The sequence below is a fragment of the Python bivittatus genome, unplaced genomic scaffold, assembly GCF_059951505.1.
Source record: "Python bivittatus isolate LINGU-HERP-01145 unplaced genomic scaffold, Pbiv_v1 ctg000480_np1212, whole genome shotgun sequence".
In the NCBI taxonomy this organism is placed as follows: domain Eukaryota; kingdom Metazoa; phylum Chordata; class Lepidosauria; order Squamata; family Pythonidae; genus Python; species Python bivittatus.
In genome coordinates, this window is record NW_028277075.1 from 28,559,661 (window position 1) to 28,577,345 (window position 17,685).

General features: G+C 36.5%; 1 protein-coding gene across 8 annotated transcripts in view; it reads right to left on the bottom strand.

Moving 5' to 3' along the window:
- Window positions 1-17,685, bottom strand: part of PCNX1 (pecanex 1) — a 113,289-nt gene that overhangs the window by 43,249 nt on the left and 52,355 nt on the right. For 4 of the 8 annotated variants that reach the window (XM_088145572.1, XM_088145578.1, XM_088145573.1 and 1 more), the window contains 6 exons: window positions 6,186-6,276; window positions 5,392-5,449; window positions 4,466-4,683; window positions 3,844-3,997; window positions 1,188-1,220; window positions 336-507 (listed from right to left, as the gene is read on the bottom strand). In XM_088145572.1, the coding sequence (XP_088001698.1) occupies window positions 336-507; window positions 1,188-1,220; window positions 3,844-3,997; window positions 4,466-4,683; window positions 5,392-5,449; window positions 6,186-6,276 (726 nt within the window). The remainder of the gene's footprint in view (window positions 1-335; window positions 508-1,187; window positions 1,221-3,843; window positions 3,998-4,465; window positions 4,684-5,391; window positions 5,450-6,185; window positions 6,277-17,685) is intronic. The other 4 variants (XM_088145579.1, XM_088145575.1, XM_088145577.1 and 1 more) reach the window with 3 other exon arrangements.

The window sequence follows — 17,685 nt, forward strand, 5'->3', positions numbered from 1 at the left end:
ACTGGTTTTCTTTCTATGCTTTGACTAAATTCTCTAGCATATAAATCCTGTATATTCACTTAAACTCTACTTGTTCAAGGAATTTGTTGGAACTAGTGCATCAGAACCACTTAATCTTATTTAAAGAGAGAGAAAGAGAAACTAAAATAGAGTGATTAGATTCAACAGAGCAAAGATGACAAAGTAAGCAATCAGAACTTACATCAGGGATGGGAGAACCTGTAGTCCTCTAGATGTTGCTAGTTGAGATTGCTGCATTTTTAGTTCAACAACATCTGGAAGGCTACAGGTTTTCCAGCCCTTACCTAAATACACCATATGGAAAAGTCACTTACCCATAATCAAGTCCCTTGCCGAAAGCAGCAATATTGGATTCGTGAAAACCATTCCATATAGTCGGAACCGTGCAGTAAAAGTGCTCTTGCTGCCATAGTCCAATAGCCAAATGAGACTGCAGCATATACAGAAGTAAACAGGCCTGCTGTAGGCTATGATTCGGTTATGACCCTGGAATACAAGTTTGAGTACTGCAACTTAAGTTGTAAATCATAACTATTCCTTTCTTCAAAAATCAGTTTTGAAACTTCATTTTGCATGCTAGTTCCACTAAAGACAGAGCTTATGCCCTTTCTAGACAAAGGAATAGTTTTTTTTTTCACACTCCAATAAGACATGGCACAGCATTATTTTAATTCTGTATCAGTTACATAGGCTTCATACTCCATGCAAGAAACAAAGATTCAAGTAACATTAATTTCCAGTTCTAAACATCAACTTATTTTCTGCAATCATTAGATTCTTTGCAGCTTCTACTAAAGTAATAGAAATTACCTTAACTCTTTTTTGACTTTCTTGAATTCATATCAGTCATAAGGCACCATTAAAACAAATGTTGTTGTATCTGTGTGTTTGTTGTTGTTTTCTTGTATTCTGTGGTTAATACTCCAAAAACTTTTTATTTAGACCACCATTTTCATTTTGAATAGATTTAATTAGTACATTTTGAACTGTATACAGGCCATTTGAAAATGTATAATATACATAGCTAGGATTTTTTTTTTTAAATCATCAATGCTTCTCTCTGAAAGTATAATTTCTCCTTAACGGTAATGTTTTTGAAACAGCAACAACTGTTGCAGCAATTTTTTATTTGTCAGACTATGTAAAGACCAGATGGGAAAACTTACATGTCGAGGTGATGAAGAATCTGGCTGAACACTCTAAAAAAGCAGTAAAAATAATAAAAAAATATTATTGTTGGTTTGGTATCTCCTAAGATAATCATCTGAACAAATAGTATCTAAAATGACTTCAATGGACACATTAAAGTTTTCAGGACAGCATTTTTCAACTGTGGAAAAAAAAACCCTCTGGAACATCATCCAGAGCTAAGCAGGAATAAAAAGCTTATCACAGTTTAGATATGTTTAGTCGCAACAGAAAAGAAACGAATCTCTCATGGATCAATAATCTGGCCCATTCTGCTGCACAAACTATCACACTGCCAGTTGACCCTGAATGCAAGAAGATATATATCTGAGATGTCATACTTTCAAAAGAGGGAAAGAGTTTGTATTGTCGAAGGCTTTCACGGCTGGCATACGATGGCTGGTGTGGGTCTTCCGGGCTGTGTGGCCGTGTTCTGGAAGTTTTGTTTCCTAACGTTTCGCCAGCACCTGTGACCGGCATCTTCAGAGTGCAGGAGCACAGACAGGGCACAGGGCACAGAGAAAACTGCTCCTGTCTGTGCTCCTGCACTCTGAAGATGCCGGTCACAGGTGCTGGCGAAACGTTAGGAAACAAAACTTCCAGAACACGGCCACACAGCCCGGAAGACCCACACCAGCCAGGGAAAGAGTTTCTTTCCTTGGCCACTTCTGCAATGGCCTGGTGAATTATGACCAGATGAACATTGTGGAAAATGTACCAATCTTGAAGCTGAAGAATATTTAGGAAGAAGGTAGACTTCATCCTTCCCAATTTCACTATGTACTTAACAACCACAGAGTTGTCTGCTACCTCCTGAACAGTCTGGCTATGAAAAGTCTCCTGAAGTTAGGTAGAGCTGTAAAAACATCAGGATCTCAAACTTCTAAATGTGTAGAGGCTTCTGTTGTTAACCATGATTCTTGAAACTGAAATGTTCCCTCATCCAGTTTGGATATATCCATGATGACTATTATGGTTGGAATCAAGGACAAATGGCATACATATCAAAAGATTGTCTAGATTTCCCTACCAATTATGGCAACTTCTTGGGTTGGCCTCTGACAAACCAAAGGGAAATGGAGTGTCTGTTTTTCCACTTTAGTATCTCACCAGGAGTCTCACAGGATCTTGGATCTTACAGATCATAGATCTTAATACCTCAGTCCCTTCAAGATCAGAGATGGCACTGCATTTTATTGATGAATCTGTCAGGCATCAGTGAGGCCTTGATGCATCGCATTCCCTAACCAAGTTGGCATTGACAATAGCAACATCGACTTATTCCTAAGCATAAAAAGGCTTGGCATCCATTGACACTATTGGATTCCAAGAGCTGGATCTCAGACCTGAATGGAAACTATGGTTTTCAACATTTATTCCTAAGAAGTCACTCTAAGACAAAAACAGTGATTTTTGTGGGCTTATTTTGTAAAATTTGGCATTCTTGTGAGACCTTACCAATAATCCTTTCTTAAATACAGGAGACACAAGCTATGATCATCCAGAAGGGGAGCTTACTCTTACAGTGCTGATTACTTGTAGGTAGACCTTCAAGGCCATGTGAACTCTGCAGCAAATTGCCAGTTCAAGTTCCCACACAAATAAGTACAAAAACTAGCAGTAAGAAATAACTAAATGAAGAAAGAGAGTGAGGAATATTGGAAACTATAAATTTTGCTCTGAAGAAGTCCATCCAATGTGCTTCTATGTAGTAGTCAAAGGAGAACTGAGAAAAAATGTAGCAGCTACAGCTAGGACATGCATGATACACAGTGGAGAAAGTGGCTCCTACCAAAGATCTGTAAGCTTTTGGACATTCCAAATCAAGGCTGTATAGATGTAAAATCCATTACTGTAAAATCTCATAGTGTGATATGAAGCATTCAGAAATATACAGAAAAGCCTAATGAACATAAGTACAAACTGTTTTTCTATGGGGGTTACCACAGAAAGCAAATAAAGTTGTGCTGCTCCCTATGAAAAAAATTCCAAATCCACAATCAAGCAATAGACTCATTTGGAACAATCCAAATACCTCAAATTGTGAGTGAGCTTTTGAATTAATCAGAAAACTTCTGGACATTTCTTTTTTAAGATATTATCCAAATGTGGTTTCTAATAATTTATAAGGCTACAGGTTTTATGAATCTCACTTCAAAAAAATCTAACTGCAGAAATAATAGTTCCAAGTGTTAATGATTATCTGTTTCATAAGACACTACATCCACATATATTAACATTTTGCGTGACATCTAGAGTAATGGTTTCTTCATCGCAGTTATAAAAACAAACCAGAGTCCAATCCAATCCAATCCGTTTTCAAATACAAGTTTGTTCTACAAACTCCTGAGCTATTGCTGGTTTACCCTTAAAGGCAAAATTAATTTATTTCAATCTCCTTCTCTGGCATACCAAAAAAAAAAAAAAGGAACTGAGGGGAATATGAAGCCTGAGAAGATTTGTTCACATGTTGGGAAACATTATTCCACACTCCCCTTCAAGGTGCTCTTTCAATTTCATTATACAAAAATAAGCTATAAAACAGGGACACATTTTGAAAACACTGTGTATTAACTCACACAATAGACGACGTTAATAATTTAAAACTAAGCAATAGTGAGGATAAAATATTACCTTCAGCAAGGAGTACTGGCAGCTGGCAATCACCAAACAAAATTGGAAGACCCAGATATCCTTGAAGAAGCCTTCTATAAGGAGTACAGAACCTAGAAAAGCCACTTGGATAGCTAGGATGACAGCTAATACATTTTCCAAGATCTCACGATTCCTATGGGCAAAGAGATGCATGTGTTAGCGAAATGCTACAGGCAATAGGATCAAAGAATGCAAGAAAGCAGAACAGATAAACAAAATCTTATTATCCATATTAAGAGGACATGTTTGCTTATTTTTGGCTTTCAAATAGATTTCAGATATAATCAACTATGTTTTCAAGTGCACAACCTATACTATAGATCCAAAATGGATCATCATTCAATTCAGGTTTTAATCAAATCATCTGCTAGTCCAAATCCTAACAAGAAGATACCACCACCTCTTTGTTTTTCTAGATTTCTTTTCCAATCAATAGTGAATATTTTGTGATTAGTCATCTTGCTCAGTTCTCAGCCAACTATTTCATGGTAATCTGATTCCTTAATGCTTTGGTATTTCTACAAACTTTCGATTTTCTCCAAGCAGACTAATACCCTAAACAAAGAAGCATAGATTCTTTGTTAGAACAGTACAAATATACCTGTCAAACAAAGCCAGAAGAGTCAGTCTATCAAAATTTATGCCAATCCAAACTTTGGGTAGAATCCAAAAGCGATAATAGTGTTTCACTTTTTGGGATGCTTCCTCTTGTGGTTGTAGATGGTCCTGCAAATCAGGGCTTAGGTCCATGTCTTGATGCTCCAGAAGATCTGTATCTATAGTCAACAGTCTGTTCAGTCTGATCTGGGGGAGGGAAAGCTACAATAAAGTTAATAAGGTTTTGCTTTCATATTTTACTTCTTCAGTCATGCTTTGAAAGAACATAAATGTTAGGAGAGAGATCCTGCTAGGGGATGACTACTTTATCCCCCACTGTCTTTATAAGGCTCTACGAGCACTGGGGGGAGAGTTATCCCAGGAACAGATACCTGAATGACAGTTGCTTAAGACTGTCTACTCAAAAACACTATGGGTATGCCACAGGATATCTGGATTGGCCAGTTTCTCCAGCAAAGAAATACTGATCCTTTCTAAGGTTAAATAAAACAGATGAGATAGCATATATGCACACCAAGCTACAGGGATCTTATTTTTAATGCTACATCAAAGGATGAGACTAAACAACCAGGAGGTTGAACAGAGAGTCTTCAAAGACTATAGTAATCATGACCACAGTCTTGAGTATGTAATCCAATCCATATGCTGAACAAAGCTTGGCTATCATTATCTCATCTGTACAAGAACATTGTAGTTGCCACATTGCCACATATTAGCCCCAATACATTAAAGCAGCTGTGTCATTCTAATTATCTGCAGCTGTACTGTCCAGCTGCTGACCACTTGAACCACAAAGCCCTGTACCCATTTAAGTTTAGAATAGATGGATGGATGGATGGATGGATGGATGGATGGATGGATGGGATGGAAAATCTGCTTGCAATAAATAGTAGCAAATGCAAAACTTACTAAATCATGTGGATAAAAACGAACTGAGGTAGAACTTGATACATGAGAATCCGTGTCACTATAACAACAAGAACATAACTTTAGTTTGGTACCTTAGCCTGTTTTCCAATTCAATTCACTTTTCTATTCTAAAATACGGTTTTAAGGACAGCTTGCACTAAACTAGTACCTTTCAGATCTCTTGAGCTACAGTTTTTGGGGGTTTTTTTAATCACCCCAGCCAGCATGCCTATTAAGAATTTTGCCATAATGACTGGGGCTGATGGAACTGCCCAACACATCTGAAGGATACAAGGATGGAGAACTCTGCCCTAGGATGTCTCTTATCCCAATTTAAATAAAACTGTTTCAGAAAAGGTATATAAAAAGATGTACCCAACTGTGTAAGTCGCCTTCCCAATATTACCCCCAACATGATGCACATACACACAAATGCACACGTTATATTGAAACTAATGTTTGATTTTGGCTGAATGTCTAATTGGAGACCATAGGCCAGGGTGATGGTGGTGGTGGTGGTGATGACCTCTCTCTCTCTCTCTGATGCGTGCGCGCACACACACACACACACACACACACACAACAATAATATTGGTTTATAGCTCCCAGTTACGTATTCAATCATTAATAAGTCTCAGTTTCAATATATATATAAACATTATTATTTAATAAAATATAAAAAAACCTAAAAAAATTACTTCTAGTATCAAAATACAATCTTACAAGTATTATCCATTTTACAAGTAAAATTGGCATTACTGCATAAACTACAGCAACTACTTTCAAAAACACACCAGATGTTAGATGTTCTTCTTGCAGCTGGCTCAAAATTCACAAGTGACATATCGCAGCCCCCTGTCTCATAGAGTGTGGAACTGAACTTACCTATTGAACAGAAAGTCAAGATAGATTAAATATCATGACATCTTTGAACACTGTAGTAACAAACATATATCACACAATTCTCATCTATATAACATACACACTAATTTAAAAATCATGAATAAGAAAAACCCATAAGAAAGATCCCAAAAAAGAAATTGTAACCAGGAATATAGATTAACACACATGGTCGCTTATGAAGCTGTTTAATGTACATACACATTTTTCATCACCCTGTCCCAGTCAGACCCTTGTATCTATCTAGTTGGCATAGTCTGCTAACACAAACATTAAATACCCAACATCAAGCCAATTTAAAATATTTACAATGGGATTTAAAAAAAAAAAACCACCTTATTGGGCTTACCAATTCCTAAAGCAGTAAGAGTATCTTCCTGTAGGAGAAAGCTAATAACTTGCATCTATGCATTTGCAGAAAAATAATTAAACAAAAGTGGGGAGGAATCTGTCTTGCATAATATTTGAATGTGAGATCATTCAGTGAAATTAACTGGTAATATGCTTGGAATAAACAAACAAGCGCCTCTTTGAAATCACACTAATGTATGTCGTTTGCTGTCATGATACCTCTACTCCCAGATGAAAACATGGGATGATTGCTTCCATTAAAATCTACATGTTAGCTACCCATGATTGTTAGCCATTGATAGAAACAATTATTAAATGGTTCCTAACTCAGATATTCCTAAACCAGAATAAAGGAAAAATGAAAAGACAAATGCTTGATTCCAGGTTCCCTACCTACTATAAACAAAATGGCCTTACAAAAACTAAATCTTGTCTTTATGTGTATTATATATTTAAGCCCATTCTTTGCACCTTCTATCTAAGAGTATATGTGTGTGTGTATCTCTGTGTGTGGTATAAAAATACCATATACTGGTATTTTAAAATTATTATATTACTTAGAGCAAAATGCAAAATGTGCACTCTTCAGATGCATGCAGTCCTGGGAGTTGGATATATCTTCAAAGCAGTAAGGATGAGGTAAAATTTTTGAATGCTGCTTTTTTTTTGCAATTTGAGGATTTTGTGGGATTTTAAAGGGTGAACTGGGTGCTCAGGCCTTGCAAAGGCCCAAGATAGTCACTGTATCAGTTAAAAATCTGATTAAAGTTGGTTAAAATTACATACAGTGGGGCAAAAAAGTATTTAGTCAGCCACCAATTGTGCACGTTCTCCCACTTAAAAAGATGAGAGAGGCCTGTAATTTTCATCATAGGTATACCTCAACTATGAGAGACAAAATGGGGGAAAAAATCCAGAAAATCACATTGTCTGATTTTTAAAGAATTTATTTGCAAATCATGGTGGAAAATAAGTATTTGGTCACCTACAAACAAGCAAGATGTCTGGCTCTCACAGACCTGTAACTACTTCTTTAAGAGGCTCCTCTGTCCTCCACTCGTTACCTGTAGTAATGGCATCTGTTTGACCTTGTTATCAGTATAAAAGACACCTGTCCACAACCTCAAACAGTCATACTCCAAACTCCACTATGGCCAAGACCAAAGAGCTGTCGAAGGACACCAGAAACAAAATTGTAGACCTGCACCAGGCTGGGAAGACTGAATCTGCAATAGGCAAGCAGCTTGGTGTGAAGAAATCAACTGTGGGAGCAATACTTAGAAAATGGAAGACATACAAGACCACTGATAATCTCCCTTGATCTGGGGCTCCACGCAAGATCTCACCCTGTGGGGTCAAAATGATCACAAGAACGGTGAGCAAAAATCCCAGAACCAAACGGGGGTACCTAGTGAATGACCTGCAGAGAGCTGGGACCAAAGTAACAAAGGCTACCATCAGTAACACACTACGCTGCCAGGGACTCAAATCCTGCAGTGCCAGATGTGTCCCCCTGCTTAAGCCAGTACATGTCCGGGCCCATCTGAAGTTTGCTAGAGAGCATTTGGATGATCCAGAAGAGGATTGGGAGAATGTCATATGGTCAGATGAAACCAAAGTAGAACGTTTTGGTCTAAACTCAACTCGTTGTGTTTGGAGGAGAGAGAATGCTGAGTTGCATCCAAAGAACACCATACCTACTGTGAAGCATGGGGGTGGAAACATCATGCTTTGGGGCTGTTTTTCTGCAAAGGGACCAGGATGACTGATCCGTGTAAAGGAAAGAATGAATGGGGCCATGTATCGTGAGATTTTGAGTGAACACCTCCTTCCATCAGCAAGGGCACTGAAGATGAAACGTGGCTGGGTCTTGTGATCCCAAACACACCGCCCGGGCAACGAAGGAGTGGCTTCGTAAGAAGCATTTCAAGATCCTGGAGTGGCCTAGCCAGTCTCCTGATCTCAACCCCATGGAAAACCTTTGGAGGGAGTTGAAAGTCCGTGTTGCCCAGCAACAGCCCCAAAACATCACTGCTCTAGAGGAGATCTGCATGGAGGAATGGGCCAAAATACCAGCAACAGTGTGTGAAAACCTTGTGAAGACTTACAGAAAACGTTTGACCTCTGTCATTGCCAACAAAGGGTATATAACAAAGTATTGAGATGAACTTTTGATATTGACCAAATACTTATTTTCCACCATGATTTGCAAATAAATTCTTTAAAAATCAGACAATGTGATTTTCTGGATTTTTTCCCCTATTTTGTCTCTCATAGTTTAGGTATACCTATGATGAAAATTACAGGCCTCTCTCATCTTTTTAAGTGGGAGAACTTGCACAATTGGTGGCTGACTAAATACTTTCTTGCCCCACTGTATTTTCATGATTTTTTTGTTTTTTAAGGGGCACAATACCTTATATTTCCTCATTTTACCCTTTAAGATCTAACCAATCCCCTGAAAAACTTTTAAAGAACCTTGAGTCATATTCATTCTCGTGATTTCCTTGTTTACTTGCTCTTCTGTCTGCTGAGCTAAATCAAACCAACCAAACCAGATAAAAACAATTGGCAATGTCTTCTTTTTAGCAGCAGAGGGAGGTACAACTCTGCAGCTCATTAGAGTAGAATTCTGCTGTTACTAAACATCACACAAAAATGAGAAAATGAAATTAAAAACTAATAAGAAAATAGGAAATTGTAGAAGGAAAAAAAAGGCTCCACTCACTTTGTACATGTTGTACAAAGCCCATTACAGCTTTTGAGCAAAAAGAAGATGTGCATTTCTGTTTTATAATATGCACACTAGTTCTTTTGAAACTGCACAGAGAATGGAGTCATAGAGTCAGTTAAACCTTTCCTCAGATGAAATCCATCAATCACAATAGTTTGATTTCAATACAGAACAATTATATACATACATACATGCATGCCTATCAAGTTCTTCCTGTTCATGAAAAGGATTGGTATGCAGAATCCACAAAAAGTATAATAAATAGTAAGCCCAAAAATTAAAATGTGAGATAAGAAAACTAGCTAAAATTACTCTGCAAATGTAATATTCCCTTCATCTCCATACCTTTCTAGCCTTGGAAAACGCATTCATCTTCTACCATATCCTTACATAGGTTCATATATTGCTTTCTGTTCTTTAAACTTCTCATCTCTTTCTTTCTGAGAATCTCATCAATTCTATACAACCATATTTATTTTGGAGTTCCCCTTCCTCTTGACCAGTTCACTCTTCCTTCATATATTTGTTTCACAACTTGATTTTCATTCAGTCACCCTATATAAGCAAATCACTTCAACGTATTTCTTTCATACTTATAATTAATAATCCAACATAGGCCTTCACTCCAATGCATATATTTCTAAATTCCAAATCCATAATCTCAGATCATCTTCCTTCATACTTATTTCATTCTTATCTTTTCTCTTATGTTTCACCAACATGCAACATATATACTTTTCTCTTTTATTTGTTGATTCACATTTTTAGGTCAGTAGATACCCATCTTATATTCCAATTTGTAATCTTCTATACACTATGGTCATGACCTAATGGAATCTTAAATCTACCATAATTTGTTCATATAACTTTTTTTAGTAAGAAAAAGTGTAATGTGGTTACCAGCCTCAACTGCACTCATCTCACTAGCAGCATCTCCTGTTAATAGTAAGGACAGGATGTTTTCAGCTCCAGCTCATTTTGCTTCAGAATTCCAGTTTTACCATAAGCATGTTCACACTATAATATGCAAGACAGAGTCTCTAAATTAGAGATTGCAAGCTAAAATACTGTTGCAAGCATCCCACCAGCCAGAAGGTACATGCAGTGTACAGACACACACTGAGAAAGTTATAACAACCCTATTAAGTGAATAAATAAGTGAATAAAGAAATGTAAATATAATTTCTGTAACTGACTTTACATCAGCTTTCCAACTACTTTCTAGTTTAGCAAATACGAATTACATAGAATTAGCATATTTACAAATCCTGTTTGCCTTGTTGCCTATATTGAAAGAAAATCAAATACAGATTACCAGATAGAAAAGTTTCAGCAAAATTACAAAAGGTTTTAAAAAATAAAATCATACTCAATGTGTGATCTATTTTTGGTCTAGCAAGCCAGTAAACCATCCATATTTGGAAGGATGGCAAAGATACTAGCTTTATTTTGAGAAGAGTGTACCAGCTGAGCAACTACAATACTTACTCAAAACCTCCTCATTTAAGGTCAGTTTATATGATACAGAACAAAACTATTTAACACTATTAATTCACTTATCCCCCTTTAGACTCCAAATACGGCAGTACTATGCATTTGCTGATATATTATCCCCTTTCAGGTTTTCAGTGTAAGAACGTGGCAACACTGTTATATTAAATTTCAAAATTTGGCAGCAATGGAACCACATCCAATTTGGGAATGCAATAAACACTGCTTTTCAGACATTTGAAAATGTACACCTAATAGGGCTGTGCAATGTATGGGAATATGCAAGCGCTTGAAGGGCAGTTTGAAACTTAAAGCAATCATGCCTTTTCCTGGGATCATGCAGCAGCATTAAGTCATGGTTGTTTTAGAGAGCTGCACAGGCAATCTGTTTACACAGTCCTATACCTAATAACTAAACTGAAACAAAAAGAGATGTGCATTTTGTTTTTGTTTTCCTCCCAGCAATCAGCTGTGATACTTTTAAAACTGAAATGATTAATATAGCAATCTCAGCAAACAGCAAGCATCTCCTCTAACCATTGAAATGTAGGTTGAAGTACTATTTTAATTAGTATATACTGAACTGACATCTACAGCTTCTGCACTCCTGCACACCAGTTTCAACTTAATATCACACACAGAGTTAAATCTCCTTATTTATTATTAAATGTATATGCCACCTTTGTGTTTTTATCAACACTCAAGGCAGCTAACAACAGTAAAGAATAAAAAGTATAAAATAAAACTAAACACAATACAATTAAAATTAAAATCAGTCATTAAATAATTAAGAAATAAAAGCTTGGCAGAAGAGATGTATTTTTTACCATCTTCCTAAATAATGGGAGAATAGGGGCCAAATATATCTCTTTATGAAATGCATTCCATAGTTACACAAGAGAAGTTCCTTTTTCAAGGACCAGATAGTTAAGCTTCTAGCAGCATAGATGTCTTCAAAAGGCCTCTCCTGTAAATTTATTTAACTAAGCAGGTTATTGAGGGAGAAGGGGTCCTGTAGACAATCAGTCCCTAACTCGTTAAGGATTTTAATTGTTAACACATTAAATTGTGCATGGTAGGCAATTGGTAGCCACTATAAAACTTTCAGACATCACATGATCCTTGTACTTTGCACTTGGCCACTACTTCTTACTTTATAAAGGATAGTCTCAGGGGCATCCATGAGGGGTGGTCAAAAAAATCAGGGGGGACGGTAATTGCAATCATGTCATAGAAACCTCTCCCCTTTGTATGTGTGCAATGTTGATAGATGTACAAAAAGGGCTGGGCTTCAGTTGCAACACCCTTCCTAACTTTTTGACCTCCACACAGACACCATGAGTAGGTTCATGTAAAGCACACTGCAATAGTCAAGGCAGACTATAAACAAGGCATAGGTAACTATCACTAAAACTGACTGACCCAGGAAGGGTTGCAGAAGGCACACTACCTGTAATTATGCAAAGGCACTCCTCACAATAGCCATCAAATCCACTGATAGCTGGGGTCAAGGAGCACTCCCAAAATGTACACCTATTCTATTAGGGGGAGGGGGAGATGACAAACTTTCCTTTAATTACAGAGGCCAAACATTTCTTTCTTGTCTAGAATTAATTCTAGTTTATTGTCCCTCATGCTGTCCATGCTGCCCAAGCAACATTCAGGGGTATTCTTTGCTTCCTTGAACTTTGATCATAGAGAACAGTAGACCTGGATGTCATCATCTACTGATAGAATCCCACTCCAAAGCTCTGTAGGACCTCCCACTAATCGTTTCATTTGGATATAAATAGGACAGATGATGAAATGGGATTTTGTGGGTCAATGACCTACACAGTGAATATAGTCATCCAGTACCATATTTTTGATTTAGTTTCTAAATTTAGTTTCAATACGCAAAGCATGGAGAAAAAAAATAGGGATACATGATTCTGACACATTTTGAATATCTAAACACTTGAAAATGTCTGGTACCTGCCCTATAGTGCATCTCATGACTTTTTTGCCCTTCCCTAAATATAGTGAGATAAGCCAACATCTATAACTACAATAAATTAATATAAATACACATGAATGAATTTAACAGAGGAATCCAGATTTCCCTCAACAGAGCTTAGATATTCTTAATGTTTTATTTGTTTTCTTTAAAGTATGTATATACAATCATGTGAAAAAGTAAGTACACCCCATGTAAAGTTTTGTTTTCTTTTTTTAACATATGTGGAGATATCAGTATTTTATCTTCATTCAAACAGTATATAAAGATGATGTAACTGAACTAAAAAACCTATCAAAATTTTACTTTGCAATCATTTATTCGACAAAAAAGTAACAGATATGCCATTTCCTTCTGCGGAAAAAGTAAGTACACCCTTGGCTCCAATACCTGGTATTGCCCCCTTTGGCAGAAACAACCTCAAATTGGCATTTCTTACAACTACCTACCAGTCTCCTACATCAATGGGGAAATTTTTTTCCCACTCCTCCATGCAGATTTTCTTCAGCTGTGTGATGTTTGACGGGTTTCAGCCCATTTCAAATTGCCCCACAACATCTTGATGGGATTTGCTGTTGATAAAGGCTTTGACTTGGCCATTACAGATTCCTCCATTTCTTTTGTTTTTCAGCCATTCCTTGGTGGATTTACTGGAATCTTTAGGCTCATTGTCATGTAGCAAGGTCCACTTTTGGTTAAGCTTCAATTTCCTGATAGATGTTCTCACATTATCCTCAAGCACCTTCTGGTACAATGAAGAATTCACAGTGGATTCTAAGATGGTGAGCTGCCAAGGCGACAATGCAGCAAAACAGCCCCAAACCATAACATTTCCACCACCATGCTTTACAATTGGTATCATCTTTTTCTGATGGAATGCTCTCTTTTTCTCCAGACACATCTTCTGATACTGTGGCCAAATAACTCTATCATTGCCTCTTCTGTCTAGAGCACATTGTTCCAGAAGTCTTGGTCTTTGCCTAGGTGTTCATAAACGAACTTTAGTTTTGCCCTGATGTTGTTTCTGGATAACAAAGATTTCCTTCTGGCTCATCTCCCATGTAGATCTAATTTATGCAACTTCTTTCTAATGGCAGATTGGAACATCAGTAGTGGCGAGAGCTACCTATAGGCTATATTATGAAATTCTGGGGTTCTTATAGACTTCTTTCAGCATTTTGCGTTCTGCTCTTGGGCTGAAGTTGCTGGGACAGCCTAGCCTGGGCAAGTTGGCAGTTGTTTGAAATCATCTCCACTTGTAGATGATCTTCCGGGCAGTGGAATGATTGATGCCCAATTGTTTGGCAATATTTTAAATCCCTTCCCAAACTCATAGACATCTATAACCTTCTTTCTAAAGGTCTCAGAGAGTTCTTTCGATCTAGGCATAGCGATACCACACACTTCAGCAACAAAGAGCAAATCAAACTAAATGTCTGAGGTTTCAATAAGACAGGTTCCTCCTGAATCCTCTCTAACAATGTTCTAATCATTTACAACTGGTCTGGTGCACCTGGTCTAACTTTATGTATCTGAGGTACTGATAAATGTAGGGATGTACTTACTTTTTCCACATGAGAAATTGCATTTATATTTAAAGTACACAATGGATTACAAAATGCAAATGGTGCATGACATTTGTTATATTATATCCCCTTTAACTATCAATACTGTTGAAATTAAGATCAAATATCTGTATATTGAAATATTTGAAATAATTGAAAATTTCAGTGGGGACAGTAGTCTTAGATATAACTTATGCTTCCCTCACACAGGAAAAGAACAATGACTAGAGTAATTTAGGAGGAGCAGAGAAAAATACAGAAATGAAAGAGGAAGAGAAATGAAAACCTCAGTAAGCTAAAGGTAACTGGTCAGGACATATTCACAGATGGACATACTAAAATCTGGACTTTGAAAACATACAGCAAGAAAGACTACATGCACATATTTTCTCACAGAAAACTGGAAACAATAGTATCTGGAGAAATGTTAATACAGGCCAGTACACAATATTCACATATTTTATACACATCCACAAACACGCACATTCACCCTCACATACATGCAGAAACGCTCCCATAATACATGTGTAACACCAAAATTAGAGGTTGCCTTGCTTTGTTCCACAAACTACAGTTATAGTAAAAGTATTTTATTAAAAATACTTAGTGGACAAAGACAGTAGGACATCAAATACAGTGGGAAACAGAGTGAACTACATATAGTATTGTCCAATCTGGATCACATGACCAGGAGATGGTTGTGCTTAAAATAGAACAGAGAGCAACATTTCAACTGCCTCTCCCACAGGGATGCACTGGGGAATTTTTTTCTGGAATATTTTCTCCCAAAATCCACAATCAGATCAAGCCCATTTTCAAATTCAATCTTTCTTTTGCCAGTTTCTCCCATCATACCAAATTTGGTCCCTTTCTGTTCAGTTATCAGAGAATTACCCTGGTGGCAGATGGACAAATAGAATCCCAAGCCCTTCTATATAATTTATTTCCAGCTTTCTATTGGTTGAAAAGGATAAAAAGCAAACAGAATCTTGAAATCAAGAAGAGATCAAATTTCAGTTTTACCATCCTCATACAATGTATTCAACCTAAAAATGTAGGTTCACAATTAAAAGGAAATAAATTAGTGGTCCCTTTCTTTCAGTCGTAACATCTATCCCAATATAGCAATTCCAAGGACTGAAAATTTTACTGCTGATAGTGTTTAATTGTGGATCAGAACAATAAATTATATTTATCTAACAGAAGAATGTTTATCAAGCCTGCTGAACACAGTGTAGTTTCAATTCTAGCCATATTTTGCCATTTCTCAGCATAAACGATTTAGTCATTGCAACAGCAGTGGGTCCCTGGATTATAGTCGAGGTATCAAATGATGACATAATAACAGAATATATAATGTGATTATGTTTCAAAGAGAGATATGCTAGCATCTTTTTTCTTTTAAAAAAGCAACCACTTATATTACTGAAAGCCAACATTTAATCACTTCTAAGTTAACCATTTTTACCAGTCCCTCTATATGCTTCCTTGTACTGCTAAATGGTGTCAAGTATGATAACAGTGGGTTAATTGTGCACTCCAGTGCCATGGACATCAGCATTCTCATACTTTAAGTGATTTGATCTAAGCTTCCAGCATGCAAACAACAGAACTCCAAGGACATTACTGAGTGACAATTACAACTCTGAAATGTCCTACCAAAAAAGAGGAACAATCTTTGAGAAAAAATATTTCCTAATCATAAGTGGCAGACTTGCATTTACTGAACCAGAACTAGGTGACGTGAAAATAGGAACTCCCTACATCTGAATCATAGCAGTCATCTGTCCATTCACTCCAAACATAAACAAAAAAGTAATACATTCATATAGCTCCAAACTTCTCTCATTTATAGCTACTACTAAATGCTGCAGTGTCCAGTGACCATTAGAGCAGACATATTGCAATAGTCAAAGCCATAGTGTTAGAATGAGAACCCCATCAAAATATGGCATGATCCTAAAGTTATTCTAGCAAAACAGTATATGGCATCTCCAATCTTTCCAATAGTTTTCCTGATCTTTTCTTCATTATACATTTTTTTTTAAAAAAAGAGCATTCACATGATATTAAAAATACATTGTTCTCAAATTTATCAGCATCCCTATTGTCTGATGTAACTCTGGAATACTAAACCACAGTAAAATGAGGATATGGTAGCGCTTTTTTTTTTTTTTTGGTGACAGAGAATGCTAATATAGGATGTTCCCCATTTTGTCCTTTGGAGAAGTTGGAATCAGCATAATTCTTATTTGCTTACTGTTGAATAAGCAATTTATATGATTCACGCAAGATAAGAATTCACAAATATTTTGTGGTTCTTTAGTAATGACATTTACTCTGGCAACCTGATGAGGAAATAAATCAAAATGAATAACAATAAAACAGTGATCCAAAAGGCAATTCCAAGTGAAAAAAAGTATAAAATAAGAAGTACTGGTCTAAAAGCTTATAACTGGTTCCCTACACTAGATACGCCAATATACTGGGATAGATTCTCCTGAAATAAAGTCAAACTGTACAAAATTATTGTGAAACAAATGTCAGCTCCTCTAAATTCTTGTCAATGATTTGGAAATTCAAAAGGACATTGTGCAGCACATATCCAAAATTAGTATTTTTCCACAAACTGTCTATGTATTAAAAGCAGCAAAATGAGGAGAGGTATAGTTTCCTGATTTAAAGATCTAGTTTTCCACCAGGGAATAACTTCACCAGGATCCTTCTGTTTATTTCCCAGCACTGTACTTTTAGGAAGAAAATATATATAAATAAAAAAAATAGTCACTTCATTTTATGACTGTATTTGCAGCAAAAAAGAGTTTTGCATGATCAGTGAGGGACTACTATTGTCACCAATTTTTCAAAAAAGAACACATTCCCAATGTGAGTTAAATTTCCTTATTTCTCCCTTTCTGGTTTCCAGTAAAGGCACCATCCTCCCTGTTAATATAAAATTAATCAAATTTCTTAAGACTGAATATTAGGAAAATATAAATAGAATTGCAGCCTTAGCAAAATAGCATGTTATAATTTATTTAATATTCTGTAAGCATTTTTGCAATCTGTAAGTTGTTAAGTATACTCTTCTTCAAAATCTCAAAAACAAATCTTATCAAATTACATCATTCCAGTTCACCATGAGACGGCAGCATTGAATCCTAATACTATGCCACAAGGATGGAGTAGAAAAAGATTGCAAAATGAGACATCTGCAACAGCTAAATGAACCTGGTCATAAATAAAAACCTCTGTTT